This window comes from Salvelinus sp. IW2-2015, linkage group LG4p, assembly GCF_002910315.2.
Source record: "Salvelinus sp. IW2-2015 linkage group LG4p, ASM291031v2, whole genome shotgun sequence".
Classification (NCBI taxonomy): domain Eukaryota; kingdom Metazoa; phylum Chordata; class Actinopteri; order Salmoniformes; family Salmonidae; genus Salvelinus; species Salvelinus sp. IW2-2015.
This window is the reverse complement of record NC_036841.1, coordinates 22127546-22154975: the sequence shown is the minus strand read 5'-3', so window position 1 is coordinate 22154975 and position 27430 is coordinate 22127546. Positions and strand designations below refer to the sequence as shown.

The 27430-nt window shown below is 43.2% G+C and overlaps 2 protein-coding genes across 5 annotated transcripts in view; both read left to right on the top strand.

Moving 5' to 3' along the window:
- LOC111960706 (serine/threonine-protein kinase ULK2-like) overlaps positions 1–12347 on the top strand; it is a 78318-nt gene extending 65971 nt beyond the window's left edge. Inside the window, 11 exon segments of the mRNA XM_070438920.1 lie at positions 873–1021; positions 1157–1240; positions 1913–2184; positions 2314–2495; positions 6819–6928; positions 7252–7395; positions 7838–8052; positions 8226–8404; positions 8638–8756; positions 8943–9236; positions 9697–12347. Coding sequence (XP_070295021.1) covers positions 873–1021; positions 1157–1240; positions 1913–2184; positions 2314–2495; positions 6819–6928; positions 7252–7395; positions 7838–8052; positions 8226–8404; positions 8638–8756; positions 8943–9236; positions 9697–9761 — 1813 coding nt within the window. The 3' untranslated portion in view covers positions 9762–12347.
- Positions 12348–14494: 2147 nt separating this feature from the next.
- The window catches only part of LOC111960705 (tsukushi), a 295864-nt gene continuing 282928 nt past the window's right edge, over positions 14495–27430 (top strand). For 3 of the 4 annotated variants that reach the window (XR_011475577.1, XR_011475574.1, XM_023982874.3), the window contains exon 1: positions 14495–14730. Coding sequence is in view for 1 of the 4 variants with exons in the window: in XM_023982874.3 (XP_023838642.1) it covers positions 14722–14730 (9 nt within the window). In the remaining 3 variants the exon portion in view is untranslated. Of the gene's footprint in view, positions 14731–22888; positions 22997–27430 lie in introns of those variants that run through there. The other variant, XM_023982876.3, reaches the window with a different exon arrangement.

Here is a 27430-nt window from a genome sequence, read left to right as displayed (position 1 = left end):
ACAGTGAACCCTCCGCCCCCTACCTACCCTCACCACAGGGCCCCAAAGCCTGGGCAGTGGGTACGGAGTAGCCAGCCTCCCCCGACTGCTGCCCCTTTTCCCTTGGCCCTGGGTCTTACTCTGTGTACTCCAAGGAGGATTAAGCTCTCTGTCATAGACCGACTACCCTGTCGTTGACCGTTTCTGGCTAGTTAACGAGTTAGCGTTTAGCGCCGGTTCTTTAAGTTCAAGAAGAGATGAATGCAGAGAGCTAGCACAGCAGGCTAGCAGACAGACACTGCAGACATCTCAGGGGAAGACTGGCTTCCATATGTGCCCGCCTGCTGCCTACTTTTTCTCTGTCAGACATATTTATTTTGAAACTCCAGAAAGCTCAAGAGAGGAAGTGAGGCAGAAAGAGAGAGAGTGGAAGAGTACTCGCTGTCAGCACAACAGTTGCTTAACCAATGTTCCGACATGCTTGTTTTTTCGCGAGGGTAGGCTAACAGCCGTGTTTGAAGTGCTTGCAGCGTGACAGGGTGGTCTTGGCAGCAAACTGACGGTCGCTGAATAACTCCGGAAGTTGAAATTAGAGCCAAGTGAAAAAAGGCAACTGTTAGACACTGAGCTGAGGGAATAGAATCTAGCTAAGCTCATTGCCAAAAGTTCATGTTTTCAGATGTTTTAGAAAGGTTATTCGTGTTATTTGATGATAACATGAAGGATAGTGGTTGGAAACTAGAGCATCGCTGTAACTTAAAAGGGGGTTCATGAACTGTAGGTGGTGTTGGTTCTGGTGGACTAATAATGAATGTGTATAACATTTTTGTTATGTATGTATTGTATATTTGTGATATCTAAACCTCCATTGTTTGTGCTTGTGGTCTATGCAGGTCTGGTACAGTGAGGCGGTCCAACACCAGTCCCATGGGTTTCCCTAAGGTCGGCTCTGGGTCCGCCAGCTCTGCAGACTGCAGCCCTCAGATGACAGGCAGACGTCTTTCTATAGGCAGCTCCCGCCCATACTCGCCTTCACCTCTGGGTAAGAACATGCCCCGACATGTCCCCATCTCATATCATTCAACAGGCCTGGCATCATAATCCTCTTACATTGAAACCTTCTGTTGACATCGAATGCAACACTGCATTAATATGTCTGTGTGTGTTTCTCTTGAAGTGGGCACAATCCCAGAGCAGCTGGGTCACTGTTGCTGTGGACACACTAAGGGCCACGAGTCCCGCAGCCGCAGCTCCTCAGGAGGTGAGTTCAGTAGACAGACAGACCGATAGAACAAGGTTGGGTTTCCCAAAAACATCGTAGCACTAAGATCTTCATTCATAAATGGACAAAATATGATCTTAGTGCTCTTGGGAAACCCACCATAGGATGACTTTTAAAGAGAGACAGACAAGGGCAGCTACAGAAGTGTTTACATGTTCTTCCCTCTCTCCCCTCCCCTGAGGTGGATGTTTATGATTAACAAAAGCCATGAGTCAGGTTTTATTTTAAATAACAGGTATTCCATTAACACTCTGGATACAATACAGACTTGATGATCTGCTAAAGAAGAAACCAATACAGACTTGATGATCTGCTAAAGAAGAAACCAATACAGACTTGATGATCTGCTAAAGAAGAAACCAGAAGTTTCCGGGGTCTTTTTGAACTTCTCAGCAGCAATTCTGTGAATGAACAAGAGGCTCATAAAAACATTAACCTAGTGGCCCTTCAATGCTGCTATTTTTGACTTGGTTACAGTGGAAAAATACAAATTTCAAAACTGTAGAGCCATCTAGTGGTGAATTGTACATCTTCTCTAGATCAGTATGGGCCAACTCCACTGACACTATACTAACACTAATGTAACTGATGAAACTTAAACTTTTACATTAAGTGATAAATTACTTGTATGAATGACTGTGTCTGCTTTAGGTTCTCCAGTGCCGTCGTCCCAGTTACTGGGGGCTCGCCTTCAGAGTGCCCCCACCCTGACCGAGGTCTACCAGACCAGACAGAAACTCCACAAGCAGCTGTCAGACCCCATCCAGCCCTCCACCTCCAACTACCCCCCCAGCCACTCCCCTCATCTGGGTCGCCCTGGCAATCTGGGCACCTCCCCCACCAAACACCTGGGCTCCTCTCCCCGCTCCTCTGATTGGCTGACAAAGTCACCGCTGCCCACCATCATTGGCTCCCCCACCAAGGTCGGTTAAGTTGATAACCATTTTGGCATATTATAATGATAAGCCCAATTCTGTTTTGCTACAGTCCTACTTACCACAACCTTGGAGTGAGTATTCCCAGTAACTGTTGACCTCGATATCCCTGTTCAGCCCATCTCGGCCCCATTCAAGATCCCTAAGACGCAGGCGTCCTGTAACCTGATGGCCCTGGCAGACAGTCCCACACCCACTAAGACCCTGGCGGACGCACGGGACATCTGTGCCCACCACTGCACCCCCTATCCCAGTGGGCGCCAGTCTGCCCCTGAGGCCAGTAGGACCACCTTTGGCAGGTAATGTGAGCACTATGGTCTTTCTCTTTCTGTGTGGGTAATATACACTACATGACCAAATGTATGTGGACAGCTGCTCGTTGAACATCTCATTCCAAAATCATGGGCGTTAATATGGAGTTGCTCCCCCCTTTGCTGCTATAACAGCCTACCCTCTTCTGAGAAGGCTTTACACTAGATGTTGGAATTAGAGGTTGACCGATTATGATTTTTCAATGCCGATACCGATTATTGGAGAACCAAAATAAGCCGATACCGATAAATCGGCCAATTTTTATATATATATATATATATATATATATATACACTGCTCAAAAAAATTAAGGGAACACTTAAACAACACAATGTAACTCCAAGTCAATCACATTTCTGTGAAATCAAACTGTCCACTTAGGAAGCAACACTGATTGACAATAAATTTCACATGCTGTTGTGCAAATGGAATAGACAAAAGGTGGAAATTATAAGACAATGTAGCAAGACACCCCCAAAAAAGGAGTGATTCTGCAGGGGGTGACCACAGACCACTCTCAGTTCCTATGCTTCCTGGTGATGTTTTGGTCATTTTTAATGCTGGCGGTGCTCTCACTCTAGTGGTAGCATGAGACGGAGTCTACAACCCACACAAGTGGCTCAGGTAGTGCAGTTCATCCAGGATGGCACATCAATGCGAGCTGTGGCAAAAAGGTTTGCCGTTGTCTGTCAGCGTAGTGTCCAGAAGCATGGAGGCGCTACCAGGAGACAGGCCAGTACATCAGGAGACGTGGAGGAGGCCGTAGGAGGGAACAACCCAGCAGCAGGACCGCTACCTCCGCCTTTGTGCAAGGAGGTGCACTGCCAGAGCCCTGCAAAATGACCTCCAGCAGGCCACAAATGTGCATTGTTCAGCATATGGTCTCACAAGGGTCTGAGGATCTCATCTCCGGTACCTAATGGCAGTCAGGCTACCTCTGGCGAGCACATGGAGGGCTGCGGCCCCACAAAGAAATGCCACCCCACACATGACTGACCCATCGCCAAACCGGTCATGCGAGGGGATGTTGCAGGCAGCAGAACGTTCTCCACGGCGTCTCCAGACTCTGTCACGTCTGTCACATGTGCTCATGTGCTCAGTGTGAACCTGCTTCATCTGTGAAGAGCACAGGGCGCCAGTGGCGATTTGCCAATCTTGGTGTTCTCTGGGCAAATGCCAAACGTCCTGCACGGTGTTGGGCTGTAAGCACAACCCCCACCTGTGGACGTCGGCCCTCATACCACCCTCATGGAGTCTGTTTCTGACCGTTTAAGCAACATGCACATTTGTGGCCTGCTGGAGGTCATTTTGCAGGGCTCTGGCAGTGCTCCCCTTGCACAAAGGCGGAGGTAGCGGTCCTGCTGCTGGGTTGTTGCCCTCCTACGGCCTCCTCCACGTCTCCTGATGTACTGGCCTGTCTCCTGGTAGCGCCTCCATGCTCTGGACACTACGCTGACAGACACAGCAAACCTTTTTGCCACAGCTCGCATTGATGTGCCATCCTGGATGAACGCACTACCTGAGCCACTTTGTGTGGGTTGTAGACTCCGTCTCATGCTACCACTAGAGTGAGAGCACCGCAGCATTCAAAAGTGACCAAAACATCAGCCAGGAAGCATAAGAACTGAGAAGTGGTCTGTGGTCACCACCTGCAGAATCACTCCTTTTTTGGGGGTGTCTGCTAATTGCCTATAATTTCCACCTTTTGTCTATTCCATTTGCACAACAGCATGTGAAATTTATTGTCAATCAGTGTTGCTTCCTAAGTGGACAGTTTGATTGATTGACTGGAGTTACATTGTGTTGTTTAAGTGTTCCCTTTATTTTAGCAGTGTATATTTGTAATAATGACAATTACAACAATACTGAATAACAATGAAATAAAATAATACATACATAAAATCTATTTAGTCTCAAATAAAAATGAAACATGCTCAATTGGTTAAAATATGCAAAAACAAAGTGTTGGAGAAGAAAGTAAAAGTGCAATATGTGCCATGTAAAAAAGCTAACGTTTAAGTTTCTTGCTCAGAACATTGAGAACATATGAAAGCTGGTGGTTCAATATTCCCAGTTCTTCAATATTCCCAGTTAAGAAGTTTTAGGTGTATTATTATAGGAATTATGACGTGGCGACTATTTCTCTCTATACCATTTGTATTTCATATACCTTTGACTATTGGATGTTCTAATAGGCACTTTAGTACTGCCAGCCTAATCTCAGGAGTTGATAGGTTTGAAGTCATAAACAGCGTGTGAATCAAGCATTGCTATGAGCTGCTGGCAAACGCAGAAAGTTTGAAGAATGCTTACGAGCCTGCCTCCGCCTACAACGCTCAGTCAGACTGCTCTATCAAATATCAAATCACAGACTTAATTATAATATAATAAACACAGAAATAGGAGCCTTGGTCATTAATATGGTCAAATCCGGAAACTATCATTTCAAAAACAAAACGTTTATTCTTTCAGTGAAATACGGAACCGTTCCGTATTTTATCGACCGGGTGGCAACCCTAAGTCTAAATATTTCTGTTACATTGCACGACCGTCAATGTTATGTCATAATTATGTAAAATTCTGGCAAATTAGTTCGCAACGAGCCAGGCGGGCCCAACTGTTGCATATACCCTGACTCTGCGTGCAATGAACGCAAGCGAAGTGGCACAATTTTCCTAGTTAATATTGCCTGCTAACATGAATTTCTTTTAACTAAATATGCAGGCTTAAAAAATATACTTCTGTGTATTGATTTAAGAAAGACATTGATCTTTATGGTTAGGTACATTCAAGCAACGATTGTGCTTTTTTTCGCGAATGCGCTTTGTTAAATCATCCCCGTTTGGCGAAGAGGCTGTGATTCGATGATAAATTAACCCGGCACCGCATTGACTATATGCAACGCAGGACAAGCTAGTTACCTTTCTAGGACACACGTTCCGCTAGCGGAACCCCTGACAACATTCCGCTGAAAAGGCAGCGCGGGAAATTCAAAAATATTTTTTAGAAATATGTACCTTTCACACATTAACTAGTGATTATGTGAAGATTGATTGTTTTTTTTTAAGATCAGTTTAACGCTAGCTAGCAACTTACCTTGGCTCCTTGCTGCACTCGCGTAACAGGTGGTCAGCCTGCCAGGCAATTTCCTCATGGAATGCAATTTAATCGGCCATAATCGGCGTCCAAAAATGCCGATTACCAATTTATGAAAACTTGAAATCGGTTAATCGACCGACTAATCGGTCGACCTCTAGTTGGAATATTGCTGTGGGGACTTGCTTCCATTCAGCCACAAGCATTAGTGAGGTCGGGCACTGATATTGGGCGATTAGGCCTGGCTCGCAGTCGGCATTCCAATTAATCCCAATGGTGTTCGATGGGGTTGAGGTCAGGGCTCTGTGCAGGCCAGTCAAGTTCTTCCACACCGATCTTGACAAACCATTTCTGTATGGACCTCGCTTTGTGCACGAGGCCATTGTCATGCTGAAACAGGAAAGGGCTTTCCCCAAACTGTTGCCACAAAGTTGGAAGCACAGAATTGTCTAGAATGTCATTGTATGCTGTAGTGTTAAGATTTCCCTTCACTGGAACTAAGGGGCCTAGCCCAAACCATGAAAAACAGCCCCAGACTATTATTAGTCCATCTGACTGTCAGATGGTGAAGCGTGATTCATCACTCCAGAGAACGCGTTTCCACTGCTCCAGAGGCCAATGACAGCGAGCTTTACACCACTACAGCCAACTCTTGGCATTGTGCATGGTGATCTTAGGCTTGTGTGCAGCTACTTGGCCATGGAAACCCATTTCATTAAGCTCCCGACAAACAGTTATAATGCTGACGTTGCTTCCAGAGGCAGTTTTGAACTCTGTAGTGAGTGTTGCAACCGAGGATAGACAATTTTTACGAGCTTCAGCACTCGGCGGTCCCATTCTGTGAGCTTGTGTGGCCTACCACTTCGCAGCTGAGCCTTGTTGCTCCCAGACATTTCCACTTCACAATTACAGAACTTACAGTTGACCAGGGGAGCTCTAGCAGGGCAGGAATTTGACAAACTGACTTGTTGGAAAGGTGGCATCCTATGACGGTGCCACATCGAAAGTCACTGAGCTCTTCAGTAAGGCCATTCTACGGCCAATGTTTGGCTATGGAGATTGCATGGCTGTGTGCTCGATTTTATAAACCTTTCAGCAACGGGTGTGGCTGAAATAGCCGAATACACTAATTTGAAGCGGTGTCCACACACTTTTGTATATATAGTGTATCTCTTGCTCATCTCAATGTGTTCTGCATGTATTTCTCTCCCCAGGTCTGTCAGTACTGGCCGTCTGTCTGAACAGCCAATCAGAATCACTCTAGGGGGACAGCCCTACCAGGGAAGCACGGACAGCCTCAACACAGAGCGGCCAATGGATACAGGTAAATAAACACACACTGACACACACACTGTCCTAGTTTGTCCTCACCGGTATAATTAATGGAACAGATGTTTGTACCGTTAATTAGAAAACAGCTGGAGTTTAGTAAGAAATAACCTAGCTAGTAGACTGACCTGTACAACAATGGTTTAGTAGATGACACTTGTCATTGTCCCAAGAACAACACAAATACAAAAGACTCACCAGTCTTTTTGCTTCATGGCTTCTCGCCCTGCATGAACTGCTTGGATTGGCTGCTCTGACAGGCACTTCCTGTGAGAGCTTGATTGGCTTAGTGTGAATGACCGCCCCCTCCCTCCCTAGCCCCGGCAGGACCGTTTGGGCTGGCTCAGCTTCAGGGCGGGGCGGCGAGTCCCCGGACCGTTCTCTTCACCGTGGGCTCGCCCCCCAACAGCAGCACCCCCCCTACCTGCAGCCACCTGGGCACCCGGCCGCGAACCACCTCAGGTGAGACCGCTCATTGCGTCAGCGGCTAACCTGCTAGGCTAACCATTTGCTAAACCCCTCTTCCCAAGGCTACACCCTCCGAGGTAACCTGCTAACGCTAATTTCTATGACCACTCAATGTTGCCTACTTGGAGTGAAGCGCTCACTCAGGGGTAGTGGTTCCAATGCCAGTCCTGAGGTACATAACTGCAATTTAGTGGGCAATCTCTCTCCCTCTCCTTGTGCTGTCCATCTTAGTGGGTACATTCAATAATAGTCTGTCTCCGTGGACTGAACATTGTTCTAGGAAATAAATAAAAAATTGTATCTTAAAATCTGAAATTCTCTAGAAGTCAAATTCAACCAATGAAAAGAGCAATCAAATTATGCCAAAGTGATAGGTCTACATAATGACTCACATGAACAATAAAGTTATATCCCTCTCGCCTTCTCTCGCTCTCAGTGGGCTCCAACAGTTCGGCAGGCTCCCTGTGCTCCACCAGTGGGCGAGTGTATGTGGGCTCTCCTCCAGGCATGGCAATTGGGACCCCTCCCCAAGGGGGGGCAGAGGCAGGTCCCAGCAGCCTACGCTATGTCCCCTACGGTACCTCTCCCCCCAGCCTGGATGGATTCATCACCTTCGAGGCCCCAGAGCTACCTGAGGAGACACTCATGGAGGTGAAAGAGGGGACCTCCTGTGTGTGTGTGTGTGTGTGTGTGTGTGTGTGTGTGTGTGTGTGTGTGTGTGTGTGTGTGTGTGTGTGTGTGTGTGTGTGTGTGTGTGTGTGTGTGCGTGTGTGTCATTTTATTTGCACATGTCTTTATGAACATCTGACCTGTATTGACTACAGCGAGAGCACACAGACACTCTGATGCACCTACGGATGATGCTGTCCTTCACTGATTGTGTCCTGGATATCGCAGCGGTGCGAGCAGGAGGGGCAGACTTGGGTATATCGGCTGCCTCCCTCTACCCCCCTCAGGAGAGTGTGGTAGTGGACCAGATCAGCCAGCTCAGCAAGGAGTGGGGGTAAGGGAGAGATCAAATATGCGGGGAGGGGAGGGTCAGTTTAACTGAATGTATTTTGGTTTTAGTTCGGACCCAAACCTGTTGCATTTCGTCATAGTGATGCACAAAAAACATTGTTGTTTCATCACAATTTTTTTAAATGTGAAAGAAAATGTGTTTTTTTTTAGAAAGGAAAGCCATGGAAAGAAGTAAGATGTATAGGTTAGTAATGTGTGCTGTACTGCCCTCTACAGGCAGGTGGAGCAGCTGGTGCTGTACATGAAGGCTGCCCAGCTCCTGGCCTCCTCCCTCCACCTGGCCAAGGCCCAGATTAAATCAGCCAAGCTCAACCCCTCCAGCGCAGTCAAGCAGGGTAAGACAGAAGTCCCCAGACCGGTAACAGTGCCATTACACTATAGTATTTATGGAAGTTTATTTTTATTTTTTTAAACAGCATACTAACTTAAAATATCAATAGTATCCAGATGCATGTATAATACTTAGATATTATTATTTTAGTTTATTTTGAGCATAACTAGCTTTCTCTCCCCTCCCTCAGTGGTGAAGAGTCTGAACGAGCGTTACAAGAGCTGCATCTCCCTGTGTCGGCGGCTCACAGACAAGCTGAACCACTTCTTCTCCGACAAGCAGCGCTTTGTAGACGAGATCAACAGCGTGACCGCAGAGAAACTCATCTATAACCACGCTGTGGAAACGGTGCAGTCTGCAGCTCTGGATGAGATGTTTCAGCAGACGGAGGACATAGCCTACCGCTACAACAAGGCTGCCATGCTGCTAGATGGCCTGTCCAAGATCCTCCAGGACCCTGCAGACATTGAAAATGTGGCCAAGTGTAAGTATCCACCCATCGTCCTCAACTATAGATTGGATACCAGTCTGTTTCTGCCACACCATTGATATGTCATGTATGGCCAAAGGCACAAATCCATCTGACAACCAGGCTAGACTCCCCCAACAGGCTCTGTCAGAGACCAGACTAGCTTATCACATTGTAGTGTATCAGAGACTCTGGTGTAGTGGACATGGATATTAATATGGACAGTCAAGTGTGTTAACTAGAGTCTCTTGAGAACAATCCCTTTGACCTCTTATCATAATGGTAACCGGCACTCACAGGTTTGCTTCAACCACTTAGTCTATCTCTGAGCTGCATTCAGATGAGGCTTCAATCAGATTATGTTTAGAGTGCACTATGGTGCTTTGACAGTGTGTGGCATGGCAGCCAAGGCATTGTGACATGGAACAGCCGCTCCAGTGACTGTGATCTGACTGTGTTTGTGTCTCCTCAACAGACAAGGCCAGTGTGGACCGGAGAATCTCTGCCCTCTGCTACTGCACCGTCACACTGTACGAGTAGCAGACCACACACACACACCAGGGGCAGCTGTGACCTCCTTGCCCTCCTTCTCTGCCCAGAGGGACCACTCTCTAACCTAACCATAGAACCTTGAGAACAAGCACAGAACCCCAATGTTCACTCACGTAGCAGTCCAAGCACCTTTCAGATTCTTTATCCTTTTCTGAGTTTAAGCAAACAGCAACACGACAGATAGTATTAAACCTTCTTTGGCATCGCAGACTGACCGCTGAAGTGCACGAGAGATGATGCACACATTCACTACCAAAGATGATCCAATGATCCTGCAATTGAGACATTCACAGGACATGAACAAGACGCAGGCATCTTCTCGCATGCTGTCTGTCAACTGACTCCTTGAAGAGAGTGGGATGAGGACACACACCACCAGATCAAACAAACTACCCAGCTTTTTGTTTCTGACTTGCAGGATTTTTTAATTATTTTGTACCAGAAGAAAGAGATTGACATGAGGACAATGACAACCCAGAGACTTATACACCGATGAAAAAGACAACCTTTTAATGCAAATCACAGTTATTATAATAATGTAAAGGTTTTTACTCTGTGTTATTAATGCTGTTGTGATTATTTATTGGTTTGGGATAGAAGAAGAAGGATGATGTGATGCCGTCTGACATCGTCTTTAGTATTGAAGTGGAAGGAAGGAGTATATGAGATTAGTCAACTTAAAGGCAGGCAGTCTGGCCAACACTGTAACAAATACACACACACTCAAACGCCCAAACACACACTTTACAATACAAGAATACACACACACACCGTTGTTACACACATGGAAGGAATCCTGAAGAGCAAAGGAATCTGTAGATTTGTAATTAGATCTTTTTGTTCATTTGTTAGCTGAAGCACTTTATTGTGAAAAGTGGGGGGGGAACACTTTAGGTAAGAGAAGTGTGAAGGCTGCGAGCTGTAGCTCAAGTGGGTTAAAGGGATGGGGGGGGTCTCACTCTCCTCAGCCTGCAACACCACTCGCCCTGCCACAGCTCTCCCTCATTACTGGGCAACCTGCTCGCATGCTCTCTGAATAAGTGTTGCCGTGGAAATAGGGTGAGGGGTCGTATGACACATCCAGTCTCTACACATCTCCACACCACTGGTGGGCTTTTAGAATACTATGGTAAGAAGAAGCCTGTGGGTGACAGAGAATCAGACTAAAATTGATGTTTTCTTTGCCTCTGGAACTTTTAGCGGTGACCAGCATTGGCATTTGGGGAGGAGGGGTTCCGGATCAGTTAACCAAGGGGGCACCCCCCTCTCCAGGGTGAATCAAGACAAACAGTCAAATTACTTGAGTAGTTACCTTAAGTTTCATTTTCGCTAAATAATACAGAAACAAGCTTTTTTATGTTCATACATGAATAACTGTAGCTAATTTCCTTGTAAATTGATGTTTGCAAGAGTGTAAAAAATGTGTATGTTGTGCATGTGATTTTGTTATTTTGTTTACCTAAGTGTGTGTGAGAGCACAGTGAGAGAGTGAGGGGGTCAGTCAGCGAGACAACGCCATTGGATGCCCTGCCTCTCAAAGAGCACAACCATTTTTATGTACATAGAGATTTGATATGCCCTTTTACCCATGCCTGCCACGGGTTCAGTCAACCTACCTCCATTGGAGGTCCCTGGCACCGAGGAAGGTGCCAAACACACGGCAGCTGCTCAGAACATCTTCACACAACTTCCTCTTTATACTAGGACTGTTCATATACTATACTGGATATGAGAATTCTGTGTGGAGAGATCAAATCTACCGTGTAATGGAAGTAAAGAAAGGCAGTGCCTAGCAACCATTCAAGTCTGCTCTCTCCCCAAGCATCTGCTGTGCTCGCAATACAATAGTGTTAGTGAGTCTGCACACGTCAGGTATGCAAAAGGCCAGTGATCATAGAAAGTCCATTACAGAAGAATAGCTGCCTCATAAACCTGTTTGAAAAGTGGGCAGACTCCTTTGATTTTCTATGTACAAGTGTGAATAGTGTGTAATGCATAAACTTGCAACTGGTGGCCACTAGTTTTTTTTATGATGTACTGTTCTTTTTTAATAGACATATCCAAGTTTCTGTGATTTATTTTGGTTTTGTTCTTCTTGTGCCCTCTCCCCTGCTGGTGAGCACTCTGCACCACAAAAAGCCTTTTCTGCACACTGAGTTGAGGGAGAAATACATTTAAAACAATAGTCTGTCTGAATTGACCTAATACATGCATCTATTTATAGCGCTGTGGTTTTAAGTCACACTCCCTCTCTAGCAGTAGTTTATGAAGAATGGAGTACTAACGATGGACTGTTTTAGAGACAAACCATTGGTACTAAGCACATGTTATATCCCGTAGAGTGAATGTATTTACCCTCCCTGTCATTTGCACCTGAAGCTGAATGCATACCAACTCTTGTGATGGTCAAACCCCCCCCCCTGAACCGACCATGAAAATGCAACTGAATTTCCACACACCTATTTTTCACTGAGAAATGTTAATGTTTTACTTGATATGTGTTAAAGGGCATCTTTCTTTATGGAACTCTACAAATGCAGCCTTTGTTAATTAAAAAGAAAAGTTGGAACTACATGCATGGTCTGTCTTACTTCATGGAAAATACTAATATAACATTTGTGGGTCCTCGAGGGACCCCATTTGAGCCAATGAGCAGTCATTTTGACTCAAACATTCTAACATTCAATAGATTGAGCCAAAATCCTTATTTTTTTGCACAACATCAATATACAGCTTCAAAGTATGTTTCAAACCATCATGTCAATTTCATCGACCATCAGTCCATAGTTCTGGTGGTGGTTACATTTCTCCAGCCCCATTCCTCAGCTGGAGTAACTTTTTATCATCTGTAACAAGCATCCCCATCCATACAGATTCTGATAACATAATTAGCTACACAAGGGGCTCATTCTCTGAATATCACCTAATAAATTAACAGGATTCCAAAATCACACGGTTCTCTATGGAACTATTCTAACTTGTCCAGTCATTTACTGCCAAATAGGTGACAGATGGGGAAGGGATATTTTAGGACTGTTACTGCCTGTTTTCTGAGGACACAGTCAGCAAATTATTCATCCTTGAAACAAATTCTGCATACAAATTGATCTAGTACACAAACTGTTTGTGGCAACCTTCTAATCTCGACTTCAGCTGTTGACAAGAGGACCACTTCTGTGAAAAGAAAAGAGAGGGAAGCCCACAGTTGAAAAGACATTGTATTGTTTTCTCTCTCCACTTCAGTGTTTTTCATACCTGCCTCTTCATCTGTGTGCGTGTGTGTGTTGGGGCCCACTCTCTGTCATACTGTGAAAACAATTAATGTAGCCCAGAACCCACAGATGAACAGTGTCACGCCCAATATTGTGCAGCAATATTGGCCTTCTCTTCCTCTTAAAGCTTTGTTAACACCCAGTGCCCCTGTTGCTGTTTATGTCTACATCAACCATTTGTTAGTTGCTATGAATGGCCTTCATCACCACATTGAGGCTGCAGTAGATATAAAGAACTAAAAGCATGGAATCCATTAGTCTGCATTTATTGGGGACATTTGCCATTAACCAAACTAAATATGTTGCCTTTTATTACTTAGATTTCCTAAATGCCATCTTGAGAGTTAGACTACGTAACATTGTTAAATTCTCTTAGGCATTCTAGTGTTTCTAGATAGATAATAGATACAGTAGGCTATTTGGGGTTTCACATTTCATCAACAGCCACATTTTCCCTAAGGTGTGCAAGCGCAAAAATATTCAAAATGTCCTTTAGCCAAAAGGGCTATGTTTCCTAAAGTAGAACCCCATCATGTTGAGTAAAAACAGATGTCATATAGAATACCACAGTATGAGTCATAATACCCATAAAAACTAGCGTCAAACAGGGAAATGGTTCCAATTGTTTTTCCGCCATTCATTTTTCCCATAGGGGATTTTAGAAGCACTTCAAATAAGGGTTGTTTCATGTAGGCTTACCCTGGCGTGAAGTTTTGATAACCGTGTAAATCTCTCTAGAAGAAGGTGACTTATCAAAATATATGCCTGTATTTCCCCACCAAAAATGAAACGCTAATTATCTGAGAATGAGGCTATCACAAAGAACTACAAATGCCATGATGATCTGGATGAGACTGCTGAATCAAGGTAAAGATAACTCTCTCTGGATTAACTATCTAATGTTAGCTAAATGTAGTATTTAAGAAATGTCTACATTTCTATAAATGGACAATTCTGTGAAGTCTTGTGCAAGTTTAAACTTGACATAATACCTGTTAGCAAAGGTGCCAGCTAGAGATGATGTGCAGGAGCTTGCAGGGATTTGTAGAGTTTGCATTATGTCTACTTTGATACGAATTAGCATTTTCGAATCTGAGAGTAAATGAAGCCAAATATATTGATATAAGTCACCTTGTCCGAGAGAGATTTACATGGTTATCAAAGCCTACATGAAACACAGCCTTTATTTTAATGCCCAATGTGAAAAATGAATGGTGGGTGAACAATTGGAACCATTTCCGTGTTTGACCGCTAGGTTCTATGGGTATTATGACACTTCCACTGTGGGGCTCTATTGCATAACATTCTGTATATCTGTAACAATGGAATAATTGCATGTCGGTCCTTGCACCAGTCTCGCCACTAGAGCGCGCACCGTTCGTGTCTAACATCAAAAGTGATTAGAAAAAGACAGGGGTGCTAGCGGAAACCTATCCGGACTTCAGTGCTCTGCGAAGAAGTTCGGGGGAGTCTCGTCTCGACCTCCAATCAGAATAGCTAGTCGCAGCACTGACAGTTAATATAAAACCGCAAGACATCTCTCTAGCTTGCCTGAATCACACAATGATATGGGACTAATAAAAATGGGAGCGGAGGTTGAGTCTCTTGCAGGATTCCTTGGCGCTGTGAAGTAAACTGGATTGTCCAGGCGAGCCAACTATCTAAATTCCTATTTGATGGTCAAGGTATGTCTGAAAATGTGCGAGCAATTTAGAATAACCCTTATTATCAACGGTATTTTAGAGTTTTCTTTGGATTTCAAGGTTTTCAAGCCTCGGAACGACGGAGGTCAGATCATATTTCTGATTTCTCAGAAAATCGTTGCTCCTCATAGGCTATTAGGCTCAAATTGTACATATTATTTCATTACAACTATAATCATATAGCTACTTTATATTTTAAACCCCTGAAAAGCATTACTTATTCACAGGCCAAATGCGTAAACTTGGTTGGGTGATGTGCTTCAGAGAAAGTGACAAATCGAGTGATGATTGACAGAGAAAGGTGGCAGGACTTGGTAGTAGTCTGGTAGATATGAGATTTGATTCATTTCTCAGGTACCACACGGATGAGCTTGACAGTCTCAGAAAAGTCGGTAGGCTGCAAGGTAAGGCTAGGTTTGCCACGGCTACAGGAAATGTGATTTCCAGCGGAAAACGAAGTTAATTTGCTAGCCTTATAGTCGTATTACTCCTCCATTTCATATTGCGCTTAAGTACTAAATCATTTTTTCTTGAAAGTGTCATGTAGGCAGCCTATGTGGATATGCATGCATAGGGCTTTGAGTCAGACTTTATCTAAAGAATGCAAGGAAGACATTGCCATGGCTTTACGATTATTATGGCAAACAAGAGAAACTTCACTCTAAAATCTAATGTTGAGATAATGTCATGCCATGTCTATAGAATATGGGTAAAGCTAAATCACAACCACCATCCACGGGGGACGCACCCATGCACCATGTTGTGTATGGTGCATGGGTGCACCATGTTGTGTGCACCATACACAACATGGTGCACCCATGCACAACATGGTGCACCCTCAATTCCAAATGAATGTGAAAGATAGGTACCATCTGAACTATGAAATGAAGTGTCTGAAATGATGAAATTAGTGCCCATCGTTTCCATTAATTTGGGATTGAGTCAGGTAGCTAGATATTCAAAACAGATGGTGTAAAACTCATTTTAAGACCACTTTTGAAGTCTTAACATGCTATGTAAACTCTAACCATACACTGACAGCACAGACAGATGGACAGTGCTATCAGTGCAATAGTTCAACCATATTAATCATGGAAAATGAGGACTAAATTGTTGTTGCCCTGATGAGCCTAGCCTATACTGTTTTCTGCACTACTTCAAGTTCACATTAAACGTGGCTCTTCTTAATGTCATGCATTAATTTGGCTTAAATGGATTAGCGTGCCCGCACCATCTATCTCCTAATTACACTGTTTGTAGGCTTTGAATTTGCGATTAAGCTGGTAAAATACACTCTTAGAAAGAATAGGTGCTATCTAGAACCTAAAAGGGTTCTTCGGCTGTACCCATAAGAACCCTTTCAATGGTTCAATTTAAACCCCTTTTTTATTTCCAGGTAGAACTCTTTCCACAGAGGGTTTTACCTAAAATCAAAAATGGTTTTACCTAAAATCAAAAAGGGTTTTACCTAAAATCAAAAAGGGTTTTTACCTAAAATCAAAAAGGGTTTTACCTAAAATCAAAAAGGGTTTTACCTAAAATCAAAAAGGGTTCTCCTATGGGGACAGCCGAAGAACCCTTTTGGAACCTTTTTTTCTAAGAGTGTACTCTCCACCACATGGAGGATGCTTCTGAACTCTGATAGATCTGCTGTATGAGCAGCAGAGATCAGGTATGCGTTACATTGCAAAGGCCTACGTAGGCCTATACTAATGAGGCTCAACCCATCCTTAGATGCCGGGACATCAAATTAGACTGAACAATAGCTGAAAATGCATTAAAACATCCTTCCCAGTTCCCACATAGCTTAGCTTTTTATTACTCACATGTTGAGAGTTAAAGAATAAGCAAAGTCAGATGAAATGTACCGTGCATTCGGAAAGTATTCAGACCCCTTCACTTTTTCCACATTTTGTTACGTTGCAGCCTTGTTCTAAAATGGATTCAATTATTTTTTCCCCTCATCCATCTACACACAATAGCCATAATGACAAAGCGAAACAGGTATTTAGACATTTTTGCTAATGGATAAAAAAATAAAAAGTAGAAATAGCTTATGTACAGTACATAAGTATTCAGACCCTTTGCTATGAGACTCATAATTGAGCTCGGGTGCATCCTGTTTCCATTGAGATGTTTCTACAACTTGATTGGAGTCCACCTGTGGTAAATTCAATCGACTGGACATGGTTTGGAAAGGCACACACCTGTCTATATAAGGTCCCAAAGTTGACAGTGCATGTCAGAGCAAAAACCAAGCCATGAGGACGAAAGAATTGTCTGTAGAGCTCTGAGGATTGTTTTGAGGCACAGATCTGGGAAAGGGTACCAAAAAATGTCTGCTGCATTAAAGGTCTCCAAGAACAGTGGCTTCCATCATTCTTAAATGGAAGAAGTTTGGAACCACCAAGACTCTTCCTAGAGCTGGCCGCCCGGCCAAACTGAGTATCCGGGTCAGAAGGGCCTTGGTCAGGGAGGTGACCAAGAACCCGATGGTCACTCTGACAGAGCTCCAGAGTTCCTCTGTGGGGATGGGAGAACCTTCCAGAAGGACAACCATCTCTGAAGCACTCCATCAATCAGGCCTTTATGGTAGAGTGGCCAGACGGAAGTCACTCCTCAGTGAAAGGCACACGACAGCCTGCTTGGAGTTTGTCAAAAGGCACCTAAAGGACTCTCAGACCATGAGAAACAAGATTCTCTGGTCTGATGAAACCAAGATTGAACGCTTTGGCCTGAATTCCAAGCGTCACGTCTGGAGGAAACCAGGCACCGCTCATCACCAGGCCAATACCATCCCCTACGGTGAAGCATGGTGGTGGCAGCATCATGCTCTTGGGATGTTTTTGAGCGGCAGGGACTGGGAGACTGGTCAGGATCGAGGGAAAGATGAATGGAGGAAAGTTATAAGAGATATTTGATGAAAACCTGCTCCAGAGTGCTAAGGACCTCAATCTGGGGTGAAGGTTCACCTTCCAATTGGACAACGACCCTGTTTAACACGCTGACCACACCGGAGACGTCGCGTGCGCGAGCTGTGCAAAATAATGTACACATACAGTTGAAGTCGGAAATTGACATACACTTAGGTTGGAGTCATTAACTTGTTTTTCAACCACTCCACAAATTTCTTGTAAACAAACTATAGTTTTGGTAAATCGGTTAGGACAGCATTGTGCTTGACACAAGTAATTTTTACAACAATTGTTTTCAGACAGATTATTTCACTTATAAGTCAGTTTATCACAATTCCAGTGGGTCAGAAGTTTACATACACTAAGTTGACTGTTCCTTTAACCATCTTGGAAAATTCCAGGAAATTATGTCATGGCTTTAGAAGCTTCTGATAGGCTAATTGACATAATTTGAGTCAATTGGAGGTGTACCTGTGGATGTATTTCAAGGCCTACCTTCAAACTCAGTGCCTCTGTGCTTGACATCATAGGAAAATCAAAAGAAATCAGCCAAGACCTCAGAAAAACAATTGTAGACCTCCACAAGTCTGGTTCATCCTTGGGAGCAATTTCCAAACGGCTGAAGGTACCACGTTCATCTGTACAAACAATAGTACGCAAGTATAAACACCATGGGACCTCGCAGCCGTCATACCGCTCAGGAAGGAGACGCGTTCTGTCTACTGTGGTGTGAAAATTGCAAATCAATCCCAGAACAACAGCAAAGGACCTTGTGAAGATGCTGGAGGAAACCGGTACAATAGTATCTATATCCACAGTAAAACGAGTCCTATATCGACATAACCTGAAAGGCCGCTCAGCAAGGAAGAAGCCACTGCTCCAAAACCGCCATAAATCAAATCAAATGTATTTATATAGCCCTTCGTACATCAGCTGATATCTCAAAGTGCTGTACAGAAACCCAGCCTAAAACCCCAAACAGCAAGCAATGCAGGTGTAGAATGCAGGTGTAGAAGCACGGTGGCTAGGAAAAACTCCCTAGAAAGGCCAAAACCTAGGAAGAAACCTAGAGAGGAACCAGGCTATGAGGGGTGGCCAGTCCTCTTCTGGCTGTGCCGGGTGGAGATTATAACAGAACATGGCCAAGATGTTCAAATGTTCATAAATGACCAGCATGGTCAAATAATAATAATCACAGTAGTTGTCCAGGGTGCAGCAAGTCACCACCTCAGGAGTAAATGTCAGTTGGCTTTTCATAGCCGATCATTAAGAGTATCTCTACCGCCATACTACGGTTTGCAACTGCACATAGGGACAAATTTCGGACTTTTTGGAGAAATATCCTCTGGTCTGATGAAACAAAAATAGAACTGTTTGGCCATAATGACCATCGCTATGTTTGGAGGAAAAAGGAGAGGCTTGCAAGCAGAAGAACACCATCCCAACCGTGAAGCACGGGGGTGGCAGCATCATGTTGTGGGGGTGCTTTGCTGCAGGAGGGACTGGTACACTTCACAAAATAGATGGCATCATTAGGAGGGAAAATGATGTGGATATATTGAAGCAACATCTCAAGACATCCGTCAGGAAGTTAAAGCTTTGTCGCAAATGGGTCTTCCAAATGGACAATGACCCCAAGCATACTTCCAAAGTTGTGGCAAATGGCTAAAGGACAACAAAGTCAAGGTATTGAAGTGGCCATCACAAAGCCCTGACCTCAATCCTATAGAAAATTTGTGGGCAGAACTGAAAAAGCGTGTGCGAGCAAGGAGGCGTACAAACCTGACTCAGTTCCACCAGCTCTGTCAGGAGGAATGGGACAAAATTCACCCAATTTATTGTTGGATGCTTGTGGAAGGCTACCCAAAACGTTTGACCCAAGTTAAACAATTTAAAGGCAATTCTACCAAATACTAATTGAGTGCATGTAAACTTCTGAACCACTGGGAATGTGATTAAATAAATAAAAGCTGAAATAAATCATTCTCTACTAATGTTCTGACATTTCACATTCTTAAAATAAAGTGGTGATCCTAACTTTACCTAGTCAGGGAATTTTTACTAGGATTAAATCACAGGAATTGTGAAAAACTGAGTTTAAATTTATTTGGCTAAGGTGTATGTATACTTCCAACTTCAACTGTACATGTTATTCAATCATTGCCCCCAAACTGCTCGTGCGCACCAACGAGCGTCTGCTTTGCAAAGTGCTAAAATTTAAGTCAGTTTTATTCGTGACACAGAATGCGATGCAAGTCCTGCTTCTCCCATCTCCTCATTGGCTTTTTAGAAGCATATACCCACGTGCCGTCTCCTCATTGGTTATACCCACGTGGGTGATTGAAAGATGAACTGAGGTCGGTTGTGGTAATTCACCTTATTATGAAAGTTAGTTGCCAATCGCCATATAAAGTCCAAAGAAGAAAAAGCCTGGAAGGAGGAGAGATGACTAGAAACGATTCGGTTGACCGCTTTATGTGTGGATTAATTGTCGAAGTAGAGGACCTTGTGCATTTCAGGTAAAATAGCAACTCAATGTTTATATCCCAGGACAAATTAGCTAGAGCTAGCTAAATAAGACAAATTGGCTAGCAACTGCTAGCTAGCTAAATTGCCATAAATGTTTAATGCTTTTGGACCTGCCACCCAAATTAATATAATTGGTTCAATGTTTGTTTTGATATTTCAACCTGCGTGTGGGGGGACAAAATAAATTTGCACACAATGGCTCACACGGATGCACGCACGAGTCCAGTTTGGGCATGGGTAAGCACACAGCCAAGACAACGTAGGAGTGGCTTCTGGACAAGTCTCTGAATGTCCTTGAGTGCCCCAGCCAGAGCCCAGACGTGAACCCGATCAAACATCTCTGGAGAGACCTGAAAATAGCTGTGCAGCGACGCTCCCCATCGAAACTGACTGTAAGGACCAACGCCGGAGACGAGAAGCAGGTACAGGGTATTGACATTTAATTAGGAACAGACAAAGAGCAAGACAGAAACAGCGTCAGCACACGGATACACAATGACAAACAACAATCAATGCAACAGTGGGGAACTGACAAATATAGGGGAAGTAATAAACAGGTGATTGAGTCCAGCTGAGTCCATTATCGCTGATGCGCGTGACGGAGGAAAGGCAAGTGTGCGTAATGATGGTGGCAGGAGTGCGCAATGCTGGGGAGCCTGGCGCGGGGAAGAGCGGGAGCTGGTGTGACACTGACAGAGCTTGAGAGGATCTGGAGAGAAGAATTGGAGAAACTCCCCAAATACAGGTGTGTCAAGCTTGTAGTGTCATACACAAGACGATTCCAGGCTGTAATCGCTGCCAAAGGTGCTTCAACAAAGTACTGAGTGAAGGGTCTGAATACTTATGTAAATGTGATATAAAAAAAAAAAAAACTATTTTTGCTTCGTCATTACGGGGTATTGTGTGGAGATTGATGAGGAGAGAAAAAAATAGATGTAATCAACTATAGAATAAGGCTGTAACGTAACGACATGTGGAAGAAGGTAATGGGTCTGCATTCTTTCCAAATGCACTGTATATGGTGTATTACGAGGATATAAGAGTGTTGAAAGATAAGATCCTAAAAGTGAGATGTGTTTGGCCTATAATTTCCCGTAAGGAGAGTTGAGGCGCGGACAGCCATAGTTGTCAAGTAATTATAGTGGTAAATGTTGGGCTGATTTGAAGTCTGGGCTAACGGTCATTTGCTGTAATTTATTGGTGAAAGGATGAGAAACACCTGGTGTGGAAATGTTCACGGCCCCCAGTAAAAGAGCAGCAGATGAATTCATGGATAACATACATGGACAATGAAGAGAAAGGGAAAGACACTAGCTAGCACCAATGTAGTAGACTAGACTTCTAAACTAAATGAGCACTTCGTTTTAGCCACAGATTCCCACTGCATGGCTTTAGACTGCCCCCTCATCTGTTTTTTAATTAAACCATTCACTCAGGGTGTAGTCGGTGTCTGGGGAGGATGGAGGATGATGATTTCCGGTTAAAATAATTGTTTTTATTAAAAGGAAAACATGGGTAGTAAAAGTTCATCCAGTATTAAGAAAACACAACCTCATGAAAGATATATACCTTATCTTGGATTTGTGTGAAGTCAGTGATGCACTGATATGCCATTTGTTGCCGATACCGATATCCAATATTTTCCTTGCCAAAAAAAACAATACCGATATTTAAAAAAAATGGTGGCCTTTTTAAGCATTCTAGCACAGTTAAATAGTTAACACACACACATGGACGCAGCGGTCTAAGGCACTGCATCTCAGTGCGAGAGTGGTCACTACAGTCCCTGGTTCGAATCCAGGCTGTATCACATCCAGCCGTGATTGGGTGTCCCATAGGGTCGCGCACAATTGGCCCAGCGTTGTCCGGGCCGTCATTGTAAATATGTATTTGTTCTTAGCTGTCTTGCCTAGTTAAATAAAGGTTACACACATACACTGACCAAAAAGTTATTTTGTTTCCAGTTACATATGTCCCCATTACCAGTCAAATGTAATCAAAACCTATTTCTTTCACTTACTTGCTGTGCTGTTTCGTTGTTCATTTGATCAGTCGTTTCATTCTCAACCAGGATTTCTATGGAACGCCATTTGGGTCTTTGCATGTAAAAAAAAAAAAAAACGATTTGACGTGCCAAATAAGCTTGTTGACCAATCAGGACCTGAATATGACTGCACTTCACATAATAATTTAACACGCTCATACATTTTTTACGTAGTTATTACACATTGATTACACTATCACTCGTATTTCATATGTCACAACGATTCATCGATACGTATGCTATTATGCTGGTAAAGTTGTCTCGCGCACCTAGAGTGGAGGTCATAACAAAAAGCTATGTTCTTCCCCAATAACATAGCATAACGACATCATCTGTTTCATTAGCATAGTTAGCTAGCTAACTATTTAGCTAGGTGTCATCTAAAATAACCCTAATTTATACATTTCTATTAGATTAACGGTGGTTGGACCCATCTATGTGAAGCTAGCCACAACAAGGATTAGCCACAACTGTGGACTTTGCGGTTAGCCTTCAAAATAAAGGTTTTGCATAATTTGCATCACAATTTGCATCACTGTCAATGCCATACTTTTATTTTGAAGGAAAACCGCAAATTCCACTATTGTACCTAATCCTTCGTGTGGCTAGCTTCACAAAACATACCCCGGTCCGGTCGAGCCTCACTAGCCAGATGAAGCTAGCTGGGTGCTTATAACGTTAGCTTTGGGCAACAGGGTTAAGTAGCTGGCTAGTGTCGTGGAAGTAAACAGTCAATCATATTTCTCAAATACCGGAGCCTGTGAGTTCAATTAGACTTTTATTACAATATAACAAAAGCCGAGCTGGTTCGTGAAGCAACTCCCTTTCCTGTCTTGACACATACTTCTTATACATTTTTCCTCCTTACGTCTTCCCCTCTGGCATTTAGCCACCGTTATCTTTTTGCCTTGCACTAACTTTTATTTGGTTTCACATTAGGGCTGGAAATTGTAGAGCAGGGTTTCTTAAACTTTTTCAACCCAAATGAGAAATTCTGTGTTTTCCTGGGACCCAAGCTTAGGAACATGTGCAACTATACGTAAACAGTGGTACATTTCATTGCCCTTATGCCTAAAACAAATGCAATATAGACAAAAACAAATAACAATGAAATGAAATAGCCATATAAATAGCTAGTCATGTTTATTTCCCACATTTAAAAACTCTTACATATCTGTCTTGGTTGGAACTGTTGCTGTTAAAATTCAATACATTTTCATTCTGAACTGGAACAAACTGATTGATCACATCACACAGAACAGGGTCAGAACAGCATAACAGAACAGGGTCATTGTCCATTTTGAAGACCCATTTGCGACCAAGCTTTAACTTCCTGACTGATGTCTTGAGATGTTGCTTCAATATATACACGTAATTTTCCTATCTCATGATGCCATCTATTTTGTGAAGTGCACCAGTCCCTCCTGCAGCAAAGCACCCCTACAACATGATTCTGCCACCCTCGTGCTTCACGGTTGGGATGGTGTTCTTCGGCTTGCAAGCCTCCCACTTTTTCCTCCAAACATAAAGATGGTCATTATGGCCAAACAGTTTTATTTTTGTTTCATCAAACCAGAGGACATTTCTCCAAAAAGTACGATCTTTGTCCCCATGTGCAGTTGCAAACCGTAGTCTGTCTTTTTTATGGCGGGTTTGAAGCAGTGGCTTCTTCCTTGCTGAGCAGCCTTTCAGGTTATGTCGATATAGGACTCGTTTTACTGTGGATATAGATACTTTTGTACCCGTTTCCTCCAGCATCTTCACAAGGTCCTTTGCTGTTGTTCTGGGATTGATTTGCACTTTTCGCACCACAGTAGGTTCATCTCCAGGAGACAGAACGCGTCTCCTTCCTGAGCGGTATGACGGCTGCGAGGTCCCATGATGTTTATACTTGCGTACTATTGTTTGTACAGATGAACGTGGTACCTTCAGGCATTTGAAAATTGCTCCCAAGGACAAACCAGGCTTGTGGAGGTCTACAATTTTGTTTCTGAGGTTTTGGCTGATTTCTTTTGATTTTCCTATGATGTCAAGCAAAGAGGCACTAAGTTTGAAGGTAGGCCTTGAAATACATCCACAGGTACACCTCCAGTTGACTCAAATTATGTAAATTATCAGAAGCTTCTAAAGCCATGACATCATTTTCTGGAATTTTCCAAGCTGTTTAAAGGCACAGTCAACTTAGTGTATGTAAACTTCTGACCCACTGGAATTGTGATATAGTGACTTATAAGTGAAATAATCTGTCTGAAAACAATTGTTCTAAAAATGACTTGTGTCATGCACAAAGTAGATGTCTGAACCGACTTGCCATAACTATAGTTTGTTAACAAGAAATTTGTGGAGTGGTTGAAAAAGTTTTAAAACTTCCGACTTCAACTGTATAATACTATGAGATAGTACTCCCTTATTTCTGCTTTTCATCGCCATTTATATAATGACAACAATGCCTTGCTAGCTGACTTACTTTTCCACTGTCGAAGCACTGTTTCCTGAAGCATTCTGTCCTGTTCTGAAAGAATTCCCTGGGTATTCCATCATGCTGTGGATGTTTGGTCAGGACGTGTCATTATAAGAATTTGTTCGTTTTAATTGACTCATTACTAAGCACTTCCCCGCACAAAACACATTGAGGGAGCTCCTCGTTAATTCTCAAAGTTTGTATGAAAGAGAATCTTATCGGTGTATTGGCTTTTCATGACGATTGAGCTCAGTCAGAACTTGTTGCGAGCATGAGACCATTTGGCGAGTGGGAATGACAAATCAATGGCTTACAGCGCATCATCTGCTGTTGAACGACAGCGCTGCAGCGTGTGTCACGGGGTGATCTTCAAGAAAACTCCAGAAAAAAGATCTGGTAAACCGCAAAGCACACGGGCATCTCCCCCTCCCACTCGCGCAGCTGCCAAACTGAGCAGAGACCGCTCTAAGCAGAGAGCGCACTGAAAAGAGACTGCAGTTGCACTTGGCCAAATCAATGAATTAAATAATTATTCATTTATTCTGACACGTCGTGACCCACCATTAACAGGTCCGGGTCGCGACCCATACTTATAGAAAGGCTGCTGTAGAGCATCAGCAATAGTTATAAAAGACAGACATGTTCTCGACTAAGAAAGGTGCATGCATGTGTAACCATAGCAACAGTACATATCAGGCTATAACACTTACAGGAATAACCAGTCGTGTCCACAGCCCAGACAGGTGCGTGTCTAATGGTGTCTAATGACCCAGAGCACATATAGAGTGCACTAGTTGTGCTGGCTCCTTCTGAAATAAATTATTGCCACATATGTTCTGGGGAAAAAACAATACTAGCTATTTATTTTCATGAACTGAAGTTCAATTTCAATAGGTGAATAAGAAGTGGCAACCTAGCTAATACTTACTCACAAATATTCCTAAATCATTGCTAAGAATAATGAAAATGACTGCAGTTTCTACTGGTCATTGTTTTCAGGCTCGTTGTATTAGTGCTAGTTAGGTACCAAGCTAAAGCTAGTTACCCCAGATGTTGCAGTCGAACAAATTATGCTTTATTACCAACTCGGTATTGTTAACACATCGTTTTGTGGCCGGTGTTTGTTTGTTTGCAGACTTTTTTTACAGCTTTGACAGTGCTACTGTATCTTTTTTGACACACAAAGACCCAAACGGCGTTCCATAGTATGTATGTCGTGAAGCTAATAGCAGTGACGCTATTACTGTGTAACTCCGGTAGTGCAACGTCTGAAAAATAACGCACTTGTTAATGTGTACCTGTTCTCGACCAGTCGGCGAAGCCAACATCACCCACGACAGAGAACGGTTGTTTGTCAAGGGCAAGTAATTCAATTATTTTGGCTTTAATGGATTTCGCCTTTGAGTTGTCTCGCTGAAATTTTCTAACTCTTTCAAATGACTGCTCGACTTGTTGACTGCTCGATCCACACAGCAGACATTGTGTGGGCTAAGTTAGGAATGCTGTGTTACACGTGTAGTGCAAAATTTTACATGGCGTCATTGCACAGTAGCTTTGACATCGGTTTTTGGTTTTTAACATCTGCGTTAAACTAGACATCGGGCCGATACCGATGTTGGCATTTTTAGCTAATATCGTCCGATTCCGATATGTTCACCGATATATTGTGCATCCCTAGAAGTCAGTGAAGGAAAAAACATAAGCATAATACATCTCTTGATCTTGTTTAATAGGGAAATATTTACTGACCATCATTTGATAGGGCATATCTCTTTTACTTATTTTGTCTATCTTGTATGGTAGGGGGGATTTAGGCTTTGAGTCAACAAAGAAAACACATGTTGTCCCGATCGTTGTTAGAATAAATGGACCAAGGCGCAGCGTGCGTAGAGTTCCACATGTTTAATAAATGAAACTCACCAAAACAAATACAGAACAAAACGAGCGTGAAGCTATGCAGTGCTCGCTCACAAGCAACAATACATAAACAAGATCCCACAAAAACCCAGTGGGAAAAAACTGCCTAAATATGATCCCCAATCAGAGACAACAATAGACAGCTGCCTCTGATTGGGAACCATACCAGGCCAACATAGAAATACAAAAACTAGAGTACCCACCCTAGTCACACCCGGCCTAACCAAATTAGAGAATAAAAGGCTCTCTAAGGTCAGGGCGTGACACATGTTCTCTCACAAACACACACACAGTTGCTCAACTGGATACAGGGAAACTGTGACTTATTTATGTGCAAATCTGATAGATCTTTGCAGAATTATATTTTTTAACTAACATTTTGCGACATTACTCAAATTCGGTATACATTTGCCTGATTAAACATCAGAACCAGTATTACTGGGCTTTTTTTTAACCTTCAGATTAATAGAATAAACAGTCTCAACCACCACACAAAATGAACAACTCCAGTTGAGTATATCAGAGTTTCTGGGAAGCTTAACACATAATCAGCCTTCATGTTGAATCTCAAGTATTCCAGATGTCCTTTTTGATTATCCAACATCCCCTGTTACATAAGAACATTCTGTAGCCTTTGCAGGCCATTCGGTAGCCTTTGGAACTTTTCAAACCTTTTACTTCAGTGGACTAAATCAGGGCCACGCAGAGTGTTTCTTGGTAGTCTTAAACAAATCTACTTTGAAACTAAAGTATACACCTCACACACATGGTCAAGTTGTTAAAAAAAGAAGAGACCTGTACCATGCCAGATAAAGT